An 18745-nucleotide genomic window follows, 5' to 3' on the forward strand; every position below is an offset into this window, starting at 1 on the left:
AATTATTGATCCTGTAATCAAATATTACAAAGGTAGAAGCCATGATCTTCAAACAATTAGACCGGTGTTTTTCAACCTGGTAACTTGAAGATATGTGGACTTCAACTCCCAATATTCTTGAAGCAATACCACATGGAATTCTGGGAGCTGAAGTCCATACATCTTGAGGCACACTGGCTGAGGAATTCTGGGAGTTGAAGTCCACAAGTTATAAAAGGGCCAAGTTTGAAGACCCCTGTTTTAAATGAGCGAGATAAAAATTAACAGGAACCAATAATTAAGAGAGAAAACGGGGGAGCAAAGAACGAAAGAGATTACAAAGACAAAAGTGCAGAACTATACAGAAATATACCCCCCCCCAAAAAATCCAACTTTTTTTCCACAACACATAAGTATCAGCTTCCATGAACCTCTTAATCTAAATTTACAACATAGCTTTCATTTTTGTTTTCTATTCTATCTAATCATCAAATGCATATTTCGTAATTTCATTCCCCCCCCCCCCGTTTCATGCAGAAAGTCCAATCAGCATTAAAATGAATCTTTTCTCTAATCCAGGGGTGGGTCAACTATAGCCCCTTTACGACCTGTGGACTTCAACTCCCAGAATTCCTGAGCCAGAATTTCCTGGCTGGCTCGGGAATTCTGGGAGTTGAAGTCCACAGGTCGTACAGGGGCCACATTGCTCACCCTGATAAAACCAAAACTACCAATTTTCCCCATCTCTGCCAATTCCATTGATTCCACCATCTTTTTGTCATGGTTCCGACAGATGAAATTCTTCAAAGAACTTCGAGGCATTGTTTACCTTAACGAATCTTTATTTTGAATAGCATAGCAGCGGCGCTAAAATAATCGAAGCCAAAACCTAAATTCCCCTCCCCTGAGCGCATAGTATCCAAGCACAATTCCCTCCTCCAATTAGCTGTCATAAATCACATTCCCCAATTAGCTTGAAGCACGGGCTTCCCCTCCCGTTCTCCAGCACACCAAATCCTTATCAGCTCTGGTTACAATAACCTTGTTACTCATGCTGGGTCTAGTGTTGTTATGTGTGCATTGGGATAATTTGGTAACTGATAGACGAGAATATCTATAGCTCAGGGTTAAATTGTGGGTTGCTTGGTGCTTTGAAAGCTTAGTGGTTTTCTTCCAGACGTTTCATTGCCAAACTAGGTAATATCATCAGCCCCACCCACTATTAGCACTGACGATGTTCCCTAGTTGGGTAATGAAATATTTGCAAGAAAACCACCAAGCTCAGAGAGCACCAAGGACCCTCGTTTCAACCTGTGAGGTTTTATTTTTTCCATCGATTTGTCCATTGGCCCCAAAAGGAATATATCTCCATGGAAGAGTCGCTTGTCTCTTGCAGCTTCGATGTTTTCAGATCTTTGTCGTCGGTGCCAAAGTTTGTGGTTTTTCTTGTCTCATATGAAAGAGAGATGCGTGTCTTCTGGCACATTGTACTTCAGTTTATGCTCCTCGAACAGCTTGCAGAGCGCCTCCAGGTATCTCTTATGGAGCTTATCAACTTCGTCTTGGCTGGGATTGTGTTTCTTCTCCACCTGAATGGGTTTTCCCACTGGAGGGATCAAACAGGAGAAATAATAGTTTAATAATTTAATTTAATTTAATTTATCTATTCTATTCTATTACTATTCTATTGTATTCTATTATTTTTCTATTATTATTCTATTCCTTTATTTGACTTGATTTTATTTTATTGCATTCTATTATTATTCTATTATTCTATTCCTTTATTTGACTTGATTTTATTTTATTCTATTCTATTCTACTCTATTCTTTATTTTATTTGACTTGACTTACTTTATTTTATTTTATTACTTCATTTTATTATTTTATTTTATTTAAACCTGCGTGCCACCCATTTCACCATAGGGCAATTTACAGATATTGTTTAAAATGCACTACAGATAGTCCTGCCTAAACACAGATAGTCCTGCCTAAACACAGTTTGTTTAGTGACCGTTCAAAGTTAACAATGGCACTAAAAAAAGGGACTTAGGACCATTTTTCACACTTATGACCGTTGCAGCCTCCCCACGGTCACCTGGTCCACATTCAGAGGCTTGGCAACTGGCATGTACTTATGACAGTTGCAGCGTCCCGGGGTGACACGTGATCCCTTTTTTTGCGACCTTCTGACACGCAGAGTCAAAGGGGAAGCCAGATCCACTTAACAACCGTGGGATTTAACTTAACAATTGCAGTGATCCACTTAAAGAGGGTGGTAAGAAATGTTGTAAAATGGGCAAACGCTCACTGAACAAATGTCCCAGCCACAGAAATGTCGGGCCCAATTGTCATAAGTCGAGGACTTTCTTTAACATCGCCTTAGCATATCCGGTTGTGTTTCCTCTCTTGGAAGGCTAATAAGAGGAAACCTCAAACAATCCTCAAAGCAGGAAGAATGCGTCCAGCAGATCCTTCGTTTTTTTGTTTTTTTTAAAGTTTTATTGATTTTCTAGTTTTGCATTTAAATATTTAAAAAGCAACATGGCGGCTGAATTAATCGATAATTCAATAACACACAAATATCTTTAGTACACGTCTCAAACTATTACATTAAATATTTCCTCTCTTTTCCCCTTTGTGTTTACTGTCTCATGTTTAAACTAATACAATTCTTATTATATCAAGTAAATAAAAATAACTTTCTTACATTTATCAATATTTTTAGTTTATACCTATCCTAGTTATTTTAACATTCAATCTTTATAGACTATCAATGTCCTAATTATTTTTTCCCAATTTTTAATTTCCCATTAATATTTAAATTTAACATTTAATGTTTATACTTTCCAAGTTTTAAATAACCACAGTTCCCTTTATCCCAATTCATCCCAAAAGCTAATGTTCAGGATACACGTCTTATCCATTTGAATATATTTTATTTCTCACCATCTTACATCAACTAATTAATAATACAGTATAACATTCTTATTTTCTATTAATTTCCAAATGTCTTAAATTTAGTAATCAAAATTTCTCTTATGTCAACATTAAATACTTCTTTTTCTCTTGGTGTCTACTATCTCATATTTAAGCTAGTAATTTTTATTATAGCAGCTAAGTAAAAGCATATTTATTACATTTATCAACAGAGTTTTAGCTTACATATATCTTAATTATTTTTACATTCAACCTTTATAAGCAAACCAATATTCAAATTTAACTTTTAATATTTATACTTCCAAATTTTAAATGACCAAAGTTTTCTTTATCTCAGCTCATGACAAAATCTAGTATTCAAAGTACACAGCTTGTCTTTTTGAGTATGTTCTATTTTAATTCTCACTAATAAGTCAAAAACCCCATTTTCTTCAGCCTTATTCTAACTTTCTTTCTTTGCCAACTCGCCTTCCTTGTTTTACCTGCCTCTCATTTCTGGATGCCACAGAAGAAACACAGACTCACCCACGGTGAAGAGTGGCTTCCGGTATGGAATAAACCCAAAGGTGTACTGGAAGATCCCTCTGGCGTAGAAGAGAGGCAGGGAGAATCCCATGATCTTCTGCAAACAGTCTTGTGTCCACCTCACCCAGGGTCCTTTGGGGTTTTCAACCTGATCATACAGCTCATTCTCTCCGAAAGAGAACACGGGGACGAGCGGCGTGCTAGGAACCGAGAGGAACCAGAAGGAGAGATGGAACCAAACAGGTTGAGATAACCAAGGAAGGCTGGGTGGCTGCAAATAATGGATTTGAGCACTGTTTCTCAAGCTTTGCATGTTGAAGAGAAACACGGGAATACTTCATCTGATCAGTGGTGGGATTCAAATAGGTGAACAACCGGTTCTCTACATGGATGCCCCTTCCGGAAGTCCTTTCTGGGACTGGGCCACAAAAAATTAGCGACCGGTTCTGCCAAAGTGGTGCGAACCAGCTGAATCCCACCACTGCATGTCATGTACATTGTACAAGATGATCAGGACCACCCCCCAGAAGCTGTTCCTACTTACCTGTTCTCTATGGCCAGCCGAACGAAGCCCTTGCGGTTCTCTAACACCAGGGTGTAAGCTCCGGGACGGGCGTGTAGGGTTTCCTTGGCCCCTCCCACAACTATCATTACGATATTCCCACCTTCCTTCTTTCTCAAGACGTAGGAAACAGATTCCTTGTCCGAGGAAATAAAACCTGGGTGAAGCAAAGCAGGAAAAAGAAGAACATTAAAGCCCCATACAACACACACACACACACACACACACACACACACACACACACACAGAGCCATTAAATAGCCTTAACAGGGAATAACAGAGTGGAAGGGATCTTGGAGGTCTTCTAGTCCATCCCTCTGCTCAAGCGGGGGACCCTACTATTTCAGACAAATGGCTGTCCAATCTCTTCTTGAAAACCTCCAGTGTTGGAGCGCCCGCAACTTCTGGAGGGAAGACACACAATTTCCTCCTTCTTGTCCATCCAGGTCACCAATACAGAGAGTCCTCAACGTATGACCTCAACTGAGCCCCCAAATTTCCATTTCTAAGCCAGGCAGTTGTTAAGTGGTTTGATGACCTTTTTGCCACATTTGTTAAGCGAATCACTGCAGTTCTGAGGGGCTCCAATTTGGCTTCCCCCTTTGACTGGGCTTGGCTGGGTAGGTCGCAAAAGGGACCCTGGGACAATGCAACCGTCGTAAATATAAGTCAGTTGCCAAGCATCTGAATTTTGATCACATGACGCATGGGGATGCTGCAAGGGTCGTAAGTGTGAAGAACGGATGCAGGACTTGGGCATGGCTAGTCTAGGGAAAAGAAGGACTTGGGGGGGGGACATGACAGCAGCATTGCAGTACTTGAGGGGCTGCTACAAGGAGGAGGGGGTCAATTTATTTTCCAAGGCACCAGAAGACAAGACAAGAAGCAATGGATGGAAACTAATCAAGGAGAAAAGCAACCTGGAATTAAGGAGAAACTTCCTGACAGTGAGAACAATCAACCAGTGGAACGACTTTCCTCCAGAAATTGTGGGTGCTCCATCACTGGAGGTTTTTAAGAAAAGACTGGACAGCCATCTATCTGACATGGTATATAGGGTCTCCTGCTTGAGCATGGGGCTGGACTAGAAGACCTCCAGGGTCCCTTCCAGCTCTATTCTGATTGACTGATTGATTTGGCTCTTCCAAAAGTTTCCCAATGAATCAGAAATCCCTTCCAAGTCGGCTTACCTAAACTCATCACGTAATCCCGGAAAAAGGGGACTCGAAACAACATACTCAACATCATCAGGTGAGGCTTCAGACCTGGGAAGTGTTTGGAAAAGGCGGTGGCTTCGGTGCCGAAATTAATGAAGCCACCAGCCGGGAAGATGCCGTGAGGATGACAGCCGAAGACGTAGTTCTTGGATGGATCCAAATCTGCCGTCTTCACCAGCTGGAAGATCAAAGGCATTTAGCATACTTGTCCATTTCTTATTTATTTATTTTATTTATATCCTGCCTTAATTACTTCCCCCCCACTTTTACTGATGTTATGATGATGATAAGGATTCTGTTGCTTTGCATGTCACTGAGTGCTTCTGCACTGGGGACAATTTGCTTGTGTGTCTAATCACACTTGGCCAAATAAAGGATTCAGCTCAATCCAATCCAATCCAATCCAATTTCTTTATTTTTAGCAAATAACTCAAGGTGGTGAACATATCCAACCCCACTTTCCTCCTCCTATTTTCCCCACAACAACAACCCTGAGAAAGAGAGACAGAGAGAGGAAGGGTGGGAGGAAGGAAGAGAGAGGGAGGGAGGGAGGGAGGGAGAGAGGGGGGGGCAAATTCACCCACCCAGCCATTTGGGGGAATATTAAAAAGGCAGAATATTATATTTCCCCAAAGGAATAATGGAGAAAATCTTAGGCCAGTGGTGGCGAACCTATAGCACGTGTGCCAAAGGCAGCACTCGGAGCCCTCTCTGTGGGGATACGTGCCATTGCCCCAGCCTCGCCTCCCCCCACAACCCCCTCACTAGCAGCCCCCCTGGAGGAGTCGCCCCTGAGCATGGCCCATGCGGAGCAGCGCAGCCAAGGACATGGCAGCCAGGCAGTGTAGACAAGACTCTGCCCTTACGCCCCATCACGCACAGTTGATGCTGCGGGGCGCGGGCAGATGCGTGGCCGCCATGGCGCTGCTGGTGGGTCTTGTAGGCGGTGAGTGGCCCTGTAGGCAGGCAGGGTGGGGGACAGTGTGGGGGTGGAGCATCGGCAGGGCAGGGGGTGGAGCGGGGGCTGGGCCAGTTTTTGGGCACTCGGTCTCTAAAAGGTTCGCCATCACTGTCTCAGGCAGAAACAACTCCCCCCCAAGTCTCTCTGCCCCAAGCAGAAACCAGCTCTGTAGAAATGCAGATTTGATAATCCTTTCAGAAAGACCGGAGCCAGGAAGCTTGGAGATGATGGGATTAGAAAAAGACCCCTAGAACCAGCAACCCCTCACCCAAAAATCCAACACAGGACATAGCCATCAGCCACAACCCCAGGGAAGCAGGACATGACCATTAGGACGTAATAGGATTAACCCACCACCATCAGGATGCCAAAAGGGCACCTCTGAACCTCAGGTCAAAGTTCATGCCACGGGAACAAAAGCCCAAGAAGGTATAAAAACCCACCATTCCCAGCAACATGTGGTCAGTTGCCCCAGAGCCACATGCTATTGTGGTTCTGCTCTTCAATAAACAAGAACCTTCTTTCAAAGGCAGCCTCCATTTTATTTATTCCCGTCGTGGATGGGACCCTGATGAAGATATTTCTTTCAACAATACCTAAGGCAGGACTAGAACTCAGCATCTCCTGGTGATTGGCCCAAAGTATGCAGCCGGCTTTCGTGCCTAAGGTGGGACTAGAACTCCTGATCTCCTGCTTTCTAGCCTGATGACTTAACCGCTAGACCAAACTGGCTCTCTTATGCTGTCTCAGCTCTCTTTTGTAAGAAAGACGGTGTGTCAGAAGCCAATTATATTTCATCTCTAGTTATCAACTAAAAAAAACCCCATTTCTGCCTTCTCGAGATTCTGTCATACGATGAAGGGAAGGGGGTGAACAAAGGGGCTTTATGGCCCTCACTTCCTTCAGTACAACTTCAAAGGAACTGAATGTGGATAGCACTAAAAGGCCTAATCATAACAAAGGGGATCATTACCTTTCATGTAGTTTTCTCTGAAGTCTCCATCCAGCCGGCAGTAAGGAAAAGGGGGTGGGAGTGTAATGCCTGAGACTGTCGCTGGAAGTAGGGGGTGATTGGGTGGGGCTACTGGGAAACCCCTTAAAACCTTGAATGGGAGAGCTTGGACCCCAAGTCCTGTCAAGAACGCCTGCAACCATTTTCTCTTAATAAAGGATGCCTGTTGGAAGAATTATTCCAAGAGTTCTGTCTTCTTAAGATGCAAAGTGGGGTTATACTGGGCTGGATTGTATGACCTCTGAGGTCCCTTCTGACTCTTACATTCTATGAGGCTAAGATGACCCCTTGCCTTGTTTCTCAAAGCACACCTGCCATTTTTCCCCCTGCCACACTCATTCATCTGAGCTGTTAAATAACCTAATAGAACAGAATAATAGAGCTGGAAGGGACCTTGGAGGTCTTCTAGTTCAACCCCCTGCTCAGGCAGGAAACCCTATACCGTCTATCTATCTATCTGTCTGTCTGTCTGTCTGTCTGTCTTTATATCTGTCTGTCTGTCTGTATGTATGCATGTCTCTATATCTATCTGTCCGTCTATCTATCTATCTATCTATCTATCTATCTATCTATCTATCTATCTATCTATCTATCTAAAAAAAAAGGTGCCGGAACTCACACACTCACCTACCATGCCTACCCTACAAGGTTCTATCCAAAAAATGTACCAGAACTCTGTTTGGGGCGTTCTATGATAAAAAAAAGCCCTGTATCTATCTATCTCTATCACATTTTGTTCACATAGCAGCATTCCCATGACGATATCTGTAATACCATCAAACATCCACATCTGCCTATTGCAGGTCCTGGGTAAGGACTCGATAGGTAGACAAAATGCCAAATCCAGTCTGAACATCTGGCTGACTGCGATTAAAAATAATAATAATAATAATAATAATATTAATAATAATAATAATAATAATAATAATAATAATAATAATAATAATAATAAACAAGACGAGGATATCTAAAACGAATGCACCAGTTCTGGAAAGAACAACATCCAGAATCAGAAATAACAGAACAGAGACTAGCAGATCAACGCCGATTTATAATACGAAATAAAGTATTTACAGAAACAGAATTGGACGAACTGCAAAGGTTTACCCAGGGCAAAGAAATCAAAGCCTTACAAGAAGTAATTCAGAATGTAGAGGCAAACCAGGGGGAGTTGGCAGTGAAAGAATCCAGTAGAGATATACAACTGTTCTCATTTGGAAACCAGGCACCTCTTCCTCAGGAAGAACAAAACCCTCTAACTAAAGAAATAAAAGAATTGAAACAAAGAATAACTGAGCATCTAGAACAGCACAAAAACAACAGAATAAGGCTGCCTGCATTGAAGCTTGTTTCAAAGAAACAGCTAGCACAAGCATTAAAAGATGCAAATACTGCAATAGCAAGTATAAGCACCAATTCACTGCAAGAAACAAACCAACTAATGTACAGCACAGCTGCAGTTATAACTGAATACCTGGGATGCAAAATCAACAAAGAAGAAAAACAAACAAACAGTGCACCACAAAAATGGAAGGTTAGACTAGAAAATAAGATCAGCAAGTTAAGATCACATGCAAGCAAGCTAGAACAGATGAAAGAAAAGAAGCTGAAGAACAAGAAGACCAAAGAATACCTAATCAAGAAATACCACTTAGAAACAAGGAAGATCAAGGAAGCACTGGAAATAATAAAGCAACAAATAACAGCTATAGCCAGGAAAATCAGTAGATATGAAGCTCGAATTGCAAACTATAGGCAGAACCTCCAATTTCAATCCAATCAGAAACGTTTCTACCAATCCATCAATGGAGAAACTGCAAGGAATCAGTCAGTACCTGACAAGGAAGAAACAGTGCAGTTCTGGAAGCAGATATGGGATAACCCAAAGAAATACAACAAGGATGCGGCTTGGTTAAAAGAGGTGGATGCAAATAAAACAGAAGTTGAAATGAAAGAACTAGTAATAACAACAAAAATGGTAGAAAAAAGAGCAAAGAAAATCAAAAATTGGTCAGCACCAGGTGAAGATGAACTGCATGGGTTTTGGTTGAAACATCTAACTGTTATACACCCACTCATTGCCAAGCAGTTCAACAATATACTACAAGGAGGAGAAATTGAAAAGTGGCTAACAACTGGGAAAACCTACCTAATAATGAAAAATCCAGCAAAAGGGGCAACACCAGGTAACTACAGGCCAATTACCTGCTTACCAACAACTTTCAAATTACTAACTGGTGTGGTAGCTGATGCAGTACAACAGCATCTAGTTGAAAACAATCTCTTTCCACCTGAGCAGAAAGGAAACCGCCCCAATAGCAGAGGAACAAAAGATCAACTCCTAATAGACAAAATGATCTTGGAAAACTGCAAGAGAAGGAAGACCAACCTGAATGTGGCATGGATTGACTACAAAAAGGCATTTGACTCTCTGCCACATGATTGGATAATAAAGTGCCTAGAAATAACAGGAGTCAGTAGAAACATCAGAAAATTTGTGCAAAGATCGATGGCACAATGGAAGACACAGTTGCAGATCAATGGTGAGAAGCTGGGAGAGGTTAATATCAAGAGAGGAATATTTCAAGGAGATTCATTATCACCATTACTATTTGTTATTGCACTGTTTCCTCTGTCAACAATACTGAATAACTCAGGACATGGCTATCAAACATCAAAAACATCTGCTAGACTATCCCACCTCCTTTACATGGATGATCTGAAGCTGTATGGAAAAACATCATCTGAAATAGAATCGCTGCTCAACACTGTCCGTATATATAGCCAAGATATTGTAATGGAGTTTGGCTTGGACAAATGTGCCACACTTACTATCAAACAAGGAAAAATAGTGAAAACTGAAGGAATCAAGATGCCCCACGAAAATAACATTAAGAGTCTGGATGAGGAAGAGTACTACAAATACTTGGGTATCCTTCAAGCTGACAACATCAAGCACACTGAAGTCAAGAAAAAGATTAGAAGTGAATACATCAAGAGAGTGAAGAAGATCTTAAAGTCCAAACTCAATGGAGGAAATACCATAAAGGCAATCAACACCTGGGCAATCCCAGTCATTAGGTACACAGCTGGAATAGTGGACTGGACTCAAGCAGAACTAAAAGCAATGGATAGGCAGACCAGAAAAATAATGACAATGAATCATGCCCTTCATCCACGCAGTGACATTGATAGACTTTATCTACCAAGGCAAATAGGTGGGCGTGGAATGCTACAAGTACATCAGATGGTTGAAGAAGAAAAAATGGCTTTGGAAGAATATCTGAAGAACAATGATGAAGATGCACTGAAATTAGTATATCAGGAAGGCTTACTAACTACTGGAGAGACCAAACTGGCCTACAAGAAAGACCAAATGAAGAACAGAATAGAGGCATGGGAAGACAAAGCACTACATGGCCAATACATGAAAAAAATAGCTGGGAAAGCAGATAATAATAAAACCTGGCAATGGCTAAGAGCAGGAAAATTGAAGAAAGAGACCGAGGGACTAATTCTGGCTGCACAAGACCAAGCCTTAAGGACAAATGCATACAAAGTCAAAATTGAGAGACAGCAACAGACAGTAAGTGCCGCCTATGCAAAGAAGCTGAAGAAACAGTGGACCACTTGGTAAGCTGTTGCAAGAAGATTGCACAGACTGATTACAAGCAGCGGCATGACAAAGTAGCAACAATGGTGCATTGGAAGATCTGCAAAAAATATCATTTGCCTGTAAGCAAAAACTGGTGGGATCATAAAATAGAGAAAGTCATAGAAAATGATAAAATTAAACTGCTCTGGGACTTCAGAATTCAAACAGACAAGCACCTGCAACATAACACCCCAGACTTAACAATTGTCGATAAGAAAGACAAAAAAGTCTGGATAGTGGACGTGGCAGTGCCTGGAGATAGCAGAATAGAAGAGAAAGAACTGGAGAAGATAACAAAATACAAAGACCTACAAATAGAAATAGAAATACTGTGGCAAAAGCAAGCAAGGGTAGTACCAATAGTCATAGGCTCCTTGGGTGCAATCCCAAAACAACTGGAGCACCACTTGAACACCATTGGCATTGACAAATTCGCTATTAGTCAATTGCAAAAGGCAGCCTTATTAGGAACTGCTTCCATCCTGCGACGATACCTGTAATACCATCAAACATCCACATCTGCCTATCCCAGGTCCTGGGTAAGGACTCGATAGGTAGACAAAATGCCAAATCCAGTCTGAACATCTGGCTGACTGTGCGATGATCCATAATAAATAATAATAATAATAATAGAGCTGGAAGGGACCTTGGAGGTCATCTAGTCCAACCCCCTGCTCAGGCAGGTAACCCTATACCATTTCAGATAAATGGCTGCCCAATCTCTTCTTAAAAGCTTCCAGTATTGGAACAGAACAGAATAGAATAGAATACAGAATAATGGGAAAGAATGGGATGGGATGGGATGGGATGGCATGGCATGGCATGGCATGGGATGGCATGGGATGGCATGGGGTGGCATGGGGTGGCATGGCATGGGAGGAAAGGGAAGGGAAGAGGAGATGGAGGAGGAGGAGAAGGAGAAGGAGAAGAGAAGAGAAGAGAGAAGAGAAGAGAATTCTTTATTGGCCAAGTGTGATGGGACACACAAGGAATTTGTCTCTGCTGCATCATCTCTCAGTGCACATGCAAGTAACAAGCAATAAATCATGATCGTAATCATAAAATACAATCATCATTTATCCGTTAAATGACAGTGATTCAGTGAGTTTTACCCCATTTTGTGACCTTTCTTGCCACAGAGATTAGGTGAATCACTGCAGTTGTTAAGTTAGCAATGTGGTTGTTAAGTGAATCTGGCTTCCCCATGGACGTTGCTTGTCAGAAGGTTGCAAAAGGAAACGCTGCAACCGTCCTAAGTACATGCCAGTTGCCAAGCATCTGAATTTCAATCAGACCAGCTCAGGGATGCTGCAGCCTCTGTGAAAAGCACTCATCGGTCACTTTTTTCAGGCCCGTTGTAACCTCAAACGGTCACTAACTGAATGGTTGTAAGTCAAGGACGGCTTGTATAAATCTCCCGTCATCTCCTTGACAGCCTCTTTCTCCACCCATTATGCAGCTGGAGGCTCTGCTGCCTCTTATCCGCTCGTTCCCTAAGCAGCATCTCTTCGTCCCCGTCTCCCAAGGTCTTTCTCCCATGCCATTATACTCCTTCCCTCTAGGGGGACACGTACCGAGACCGGGAAATAATCTTTCATGTATCGCCAGACGACCGAATTCTGCATCCGGTGGGAGCGCCGCCCACCTTTGCTCGGGGTGTCCCAGTCCAACGCCCACCAGACAGCATAGAGGGCGCTGATCAGCCAGAAGCGTGTGAAGAGGAGGAGGATGAAGAGGGCGATGGAGCACTGAGCTGGAGGAAGAAAAGGGAGAATTGTTAGGGGTCTTTCACGTTAACATGTTCGGTTCCCTAATCGGGCATAACAGAGCTGGAAGGGACCTTGGAGGTCTTCTAGTCCAGCCCCCTGCTTGAACAGGGGAACCAGTGGTGGGATTCTATCTCTCTCCAGTCTATAGGACAGTCCTTTCAGCAGCTCCAAGAAGGCTCCCCACCCATTTGCACCACTCAGGCGACCCTGAAGACATAGATAAACCTCCAAGTGGCCTCAACGACTCTCTAAAAAGGAGGCAAATGACCAGTTTTTCTGCAAGGAGTATAAATCCTTCCATTCCCCACCATCCAGTCAGAACTGAAGAAGCTTCTTGGAGGAGAAATGAAAGGTCTTCACAGGAAAAACAAGAAAGTCCAGTTGCCTCTTGAAAAAGCACCTTTGGGACAGTGATGACCTGGAGGAGAGAATCTCCCTCCACAACAGATAGCAGAGATTTGGGGACAAGAAGTGCCCACTTGATCTACGCTTCCAAACCGATCCCTGTTCATTTTCCAATGGAAAAATATTTCAGTGCTCTATTTCAAAATAAAAGCAGCATGGTAACCTATCAAAATTCTCCACGGTGTTCCTGGAAGAGAAATTTGTACACTTTATTTTTTTATTTTTTTTATTTTCATTTTTAAAATTTATAAGCCACCCCACTCCCGGAGGACTCTGGGCGGCTAACAATAAAAACACCATTAAACATAACAAAACAAACAGTACAATAACAGTCATCCAGGGGTAAGGTTTTATAAACCCCAGACCTGCCGGGAAAGCCAGGTCTTAAGCAGCTTATGGAAAACTAACAGGGTGGAAGCGGTCCTAATCTCCGGGGGGAGCTGGTTCCAAGACGTGGGCACCATCACAGAGAAAGCCCTCCTCCGCGGCCCCGCCAAATGGCACTGCTTGGCCGACGGGACCTGAAGGAGGCCCAGCCTGTGGGATCTAACCGGACGAAGGGAACTATGAGGTAGTAGGCTGTCTCGCAAATAGCCTGGCCCTGAGCCACATAGGGCTTTAAAGGTAATAACCAACACCTTGAATTGGATGCGGAGACCAATAGGCAACCAGTGCAGCTCACGGAGGATAGGTGTAACGTGGGTGTATCGAGGAGCACCCACTATCACTCGCGCAGCTGCATTCTGGACCAACTGTAGTCTCCGAATACTTTTCAAGGGTAGCCCCATGTAGAGCGCGTTGCAGTAGTCCAGACGTGAGGAGACAAGGGCATGACTTTCCCAAGGACAGGATTTCCCCTTAGCTGTGTGTCAAGAATGAAACTTTGGCAGCTACAGGCCTCTTCGTTCCAACTTGCCATTAGAGTAAGGGGGAGGGAGGAGGTGTTGCTTTAGGATTGTTTAAGATGAAGTTGAAGTCCACAAGTCAGGAAGGGGCCATAGTTCCCCCATGTTGGCTGAGGAGTTCTGGGAGTTAGTCCACGAGGCATGAAGGGATCATAGTTCCCCAAGCTGGCTCAGGAATTGTGGGAGTTGAAGTCCCCGAGTCATAAAAAGGCCATAGTTCCCCCATGTTGGCTGAGGAATTCTGGGAGTTGAAGTCTGCAAATCATGAAGGGGCAAATTTCCAGAGAAAAGTCATTCCTGACAGTTCTCACTGTCAGGAAATTTCTCCTTAGTTCCAAATTGCTTCTCTCCTTGATTAGTTTCATCCAGGATATGTTATAAAAGTATTCCTTGGCTTACGACCCCTATTGAACTCAAAATTCCTGTCGCTAAGTGAGAGTGCTATAAAGTGAATTTTGCCGTTTTACTCCTTTCTTGCCACAAATGAACCACTGCAGTTAAGTTAGTCACATGGTTGTTCAGTGAATCCAGCTTCCCAAATTGACTTTGCTTGTCAGAAGATCGCAAAAGGGGATCATGTGACACACCCCCAGGACGCTGCGACCGTCCTAAATATGAACCAGTTGCCAAGCGTCTGAATTTTGATCAGCTGACCGTGGGACTGCTGCGACGCTTGTCAGCTTGAAAAAACAGTCATGACACTTTTTTCCAGTGCCCTTGTGACGTTGGTCACTAAATGAATTGTTGTAAGTCGAGGCCAGCAAAAAAAGAAAGGCAGATCCCTGCCTGAAGGAGCTTGAAAAACGGATCCCTGTCCATCTCAGAGTCTTATTTCTGCAAAATGTACCCCTCGGTTTTGATGCGCAATGCAGCCACCGGTGGAGATTTTCCTGGCAACCCCTTAAAACAGGGGTCCCCAACCCCCGGTCTGTGGACCGGTACCAGGCCATGACATGCGAGCAACAGGTCCTCACAAACAAGAAAAGCCCCATCCGTGGAATATAGGCAGCACACAAGAACACACACCCTCCGGTCCACGGAAAAACCTCTCTCCACGGAATCAGTCCCTGGTGCCCAAAAGGTTGGGGACCTCTGCCTTAAAAGACAGCCCCCTCCCTTCCTTCCCCCCCCCAGTGACCTCCATATCCTTCAAAACGTCCCCTAATTGGGAATAACCATCTTTTTTTTTTTTACCCATGCAAAAAAAACAGAAGACCCATTGAAGCACCGAAGCCGTCTGAAGCCGTCTCTCCCACGGGATGTAGAGAGGAGCGAATTCAATCTTCATCCTAGCAGCCGAGCCCGTTCCACCCTCTTCGGACTGAAGACGCTGGCCGAACGTTGTGGTGCTGGTTGCAGGAGGAAGGGGCAAAGTCTGTGGCCTCTGCTGGCCCAGGAGGAACACGGTGCTGGGTGCAATTACAGTAATTAATGTGGAAATCTGGAGGAAACTCAGCCCCTTTTGGCACTCTGGACCGGTTCAGTGTGTAGGGCTGGGTCATAAATACTTGCTTCTGTGTTACGTCTCAGCCACCTCACCCAAAAGCAGTAGAAACGTTCAAGAGAAGTTGGAAGGGACCCATCTTCCTTCTGGTGCACCTCCTCCTCTTGGGAAAGACGCCAATGGAGCATTGGAAAGCACGCTGCACCCCTCTTCGTGGGTTTATGAGATTGTTTTTTAAGCCGGCTTTATTAGTTTATAAGTAATACAAAGTGGCAACATGTATAATATTCCTTCTTCCTTCCCCCCCCCCAGATAACAACGACTCTGTGAGGTGGGATAGGCTGGGAGACAGAAGGACTAGCTCAAAGTCTCCCAATTGGCTTTCATATCTCCTCAGGCAGGACTAGAACTCACCTTCTACTGGTGCCTGGCCGAAGTTACCCAGCCAGCTTTCATGCCTAAGGCAGGACTAGAACCCCCTGACTCCCAATTTCTAGACCAGCCCCTTAACCTCTAGTCCAGACTCTTATGGCCTATTGGGATCCGTCACCCATTTAAGGAGCCATTCCTGGGTTAGAGTCTTCTGCTGAGCCGGCTCTCCCATTTTTCCAGTGCTTCTTCCCGCCGTATGGTCAGAATCCTCAAATAATTTAAAATATTTGAATGCTGGTTTGAGAGCCTGCCTTATTAGGGGGATGGCAGAAACTCTGAAGCCGATTTTTTCCATCTGGTGTGTCTTTCTTCCACGAGGGAATGTTCCAGATTGCCTGATTTCCCAATCTGAAGACATCCAGCAGTGATGGGTGAAAGGCCGTTACTTGCACTCTGCAGAATTGTGCAAGGAGAGGCAGGGCTTTTACACACCCAGACACCACTTAGTCCTAACTAAAAAAAAAAAAAGCCACCCACATGAAACCTTTGCCATGTTTATTTCCTTCCTTACCTTGCAGAAGGATGTTCTCTGCCCGATGGAGAACCAGACTAGAAAAATTAATGTCCTTGACTTACAGCAGTTCGTTTACTGACCGTCCAAAGTTACAACGGCACTGAAGCGACTTATGACCGTTTTTCACACATGACAATAGTTGCATCATCCCCGTGGTCACCGCATCTACATGGAGGGAAGTGTGTAGTGCGGTGCCCCAGGGCTCTGTTCTGGGCCCAGTGCTCTTCAACATCTTCATCAACGATCTGGACGAGGGGATAGATGGGGAACGGATCAAATTTGCAGACGACACGAAGCTGGCAGGAATAGCCAACACTCCAGAAGACAGGCTTAGGATACAGGAGGATCTGGACAGACTTGAACACTGGGCGCTATCTAACAAAATAAAATATCAATGGTGAAAAAAGTAAGGTTCTACATTTAGGTAACATAAACCAAATGTGCAGGGGTATAGTATAGGAGATACCTTGCTCTACAGTAGGAACTGTGAGAGGGATCTAGGAGTCCTAGTGGACAATCATTTAAAGATGAGCCAGCAGTAATGTTGCAACTGCCCAAAAAGTTTTGGGGCACTCGGTCTCTAAAAGGTTCACCACCACTGTTATAGGGTTTCCTGTCTGAGCAGGGGTTGGACTAGATGACCTCCAATGTCCCTTCCAACTTTATTATTATAATGGGTCATCGCACAGTCAGCCAGATGTTCAGACTGGATTTGGCATTTTGTCTACCTATCAAGTCCTTACCTAGGACCTGGGATAGGCAGATGTGGATGTTTGATGTTATTGCAGATATCGTCGCAGGATGGAAGCAGTTCCTAGTAAGGCTGCCTTTTGCAATTGACTAATGGCGAATTTGTCAATGCCAATGGTGTTCAAGTTGTGCTCCAGTTGTTTTGGAATTGCACCCAAGTTGCCTATTACTATTGGAACTACTCTTGCTTGCCTTTGCCACACTCTTTCTATTTCTATTTGTAGGTCTTTGTATTTTGTTATCTTCTCCAGTTCTTTCTTGTCTATTCTGCTGTCTCCAGGCACTGCCACGTCCACTATCCAGACTTTTTTGTCTTTCTTATCGACAATTGTTAACTCTGGGGTGTTATGCTGCAGGTGCTTGTCTGTTTGAATTCTGAAGTCCCAGAGCAGTTTAATTTTATCATTTTCTATCACTTTCTCTATTTTATGATCCCATCAGTTCTTGCTTACAGGCAAATGATATTTCTTGCAGATCTTGCAATGCACTATTGTTGCTACTTTGTCATGCCGCTGCTTGTAGTCAGTCTGTGCGATCTTCTTGCAACAGCTTACCAAGTGGTCCACTGTTTCTTCAGCTTCTTTGCATAGGCGGCACTTACTGTCTGTTGCTGTCTTCTCAATTTTGACTTTGTATGCATTTGTCCTTAAGGCTTGGTCTTGTGCAGCCAGAATTAGTCCCTCGGTCTCTTTCTTCGATGATGATGATAATGATGATGATGATGATGGTGATGATGATGTAATTGTCCAATCTCTTCTGGTTAATTCTTCTCCCTGTCAGGAAATTTCTCCTGAGTTCCAGGTTGCTTCTCTCCTTGATGGGTTTTCATTCGTTGCTTCTTGTCCTGCCTTCAGGTGCTGTGGAAAAATAGGTCGACCCCTTCTATAGAAAGATGGAATCGTGTTTCCAGCCAAATTTCCTTCTTCACGCAAGGCAGGAGAAAAAAAGGGACCTTGGGAATCAGTATTCATTAAGTTAGGACCATTCACTTAATCCTATCAATGGATAATAACCTTGCTTCCTTTGGCGGTTACCACATAACTAGTTCATTCATTTTAAAAGTCTGCAGTATTCTAAATTAAATTAATTAATAATCCAAATTATTGATCCTGTAATCAAATATTACAAAGGTAGAAGCCATGATCTTCAAACAATTAGACCGGTGTTTTTCAACCTGGTAACTTGAAGATATGTGGACTTCAACTCCCAATATTCTTGAAGCGATACCACATGGACTTCTGGGAGCTGAAGTCCATACATCTTGAGGCACACTGGCTGAGGAATTCTGGGAGTTGAAGTCCACAAGTTATAAAAGGGCCAAGTTTGAAGACCCCTGTTTTAAATGAGCGAGATAAAAATTAACAGGAACCAATAATTAAGAGAGAAAAGCGGGTGGGGGAGCAAAGAACGCAAGAGATTACAAAGACAAAAGTGCAGAACTATACAGAAATATACCCCCCCAAAAAAATCCAACTTTTTTTCCACAACACATAAGTATCAGCTTCCATGAACCTCTTAATCTAAATTTACAACATAGCTTTCATTTTTGTCTTCTATTCTATCTAATCATCAAATGCATATTTCGTAATTTCATTTCCCCCCCTGTTTCACGCAGAAAGTCCAATCAGCATTAAAATGAATCTTTTCTCTAATCCAGGGGTGGGTCAACTATAGCCCC

The 18745-nt window shown here is 43.4% G+C and overlaps 1 protein-coding gene across 1 annotated transcript; it reads right to left on the minus strand.

The window, feature by feature from the left end:
* Positions 1–1415: 1415 nt before the first annotated feature.
* LOC120320167 (2-acylglycerol O-acyltransferase 2-A-like) lies at positions 1416–15215 on the minus strand. Its single transcript, XM_039369685.1, has 6 exons — positions 15122–15215; positions 12423–12601; positions 5194–5398; positions 3986–4160; positions 3442–3641; positions 1416–1585 (listed from the first exon to the last, which is right to left on the minus strand). Exons 1-6 carry the CDS (start codon positions 15213–15215, stop codon positions 1431–1433), a joined length of 1008 nt encoding a protein of 335 aa, XP_039225619.1. The 3' UTR covers positions 1416–1430.
* Between the last annotated feature and the right edge of the window lie 3530 nt (positions 15216–18745).

This window comes from Crotalus tigris, unplaced genomic scaffold (assembly GCF_016545835.1).
Source record: "Crotalus tigris isolate CLP2741 ecotype Arizona unplaced genomic scaffold, ASM1654583v1 scf7180000021196.354758, whole genome shotgun sequence".
Classification (NCBI taxonomy): Eukaryota; Metazoa; Chordata; class Lepidosauria; order Squamata; family Viperidae; genus Crotalus; species Crotalus tigris.

Coding starts and splice junctions, on each gene's coding strand:
- LOC120320167 (XM_039369685.1), bottom strand. CDS start 15,215: ATGAAGATTGAATTCGCTCCTCTCTACATCCCGTGGGAGAGACGGCTT. Junction 12,602..15,121: donor CTTCTGTTTTTTTTGCATGG/GTAAAAAAAAAA, acceptor TTCTTCCTCCAG/CTCAGTGCTCCATCGCCCTC. Junction 4,161..5,193: donor GGATTACGTGATGAGTTTAG/GTAAGCCGACTT, acceptor TGCTTCACCCAG/GTTTTATTTCCTCGGACAAG.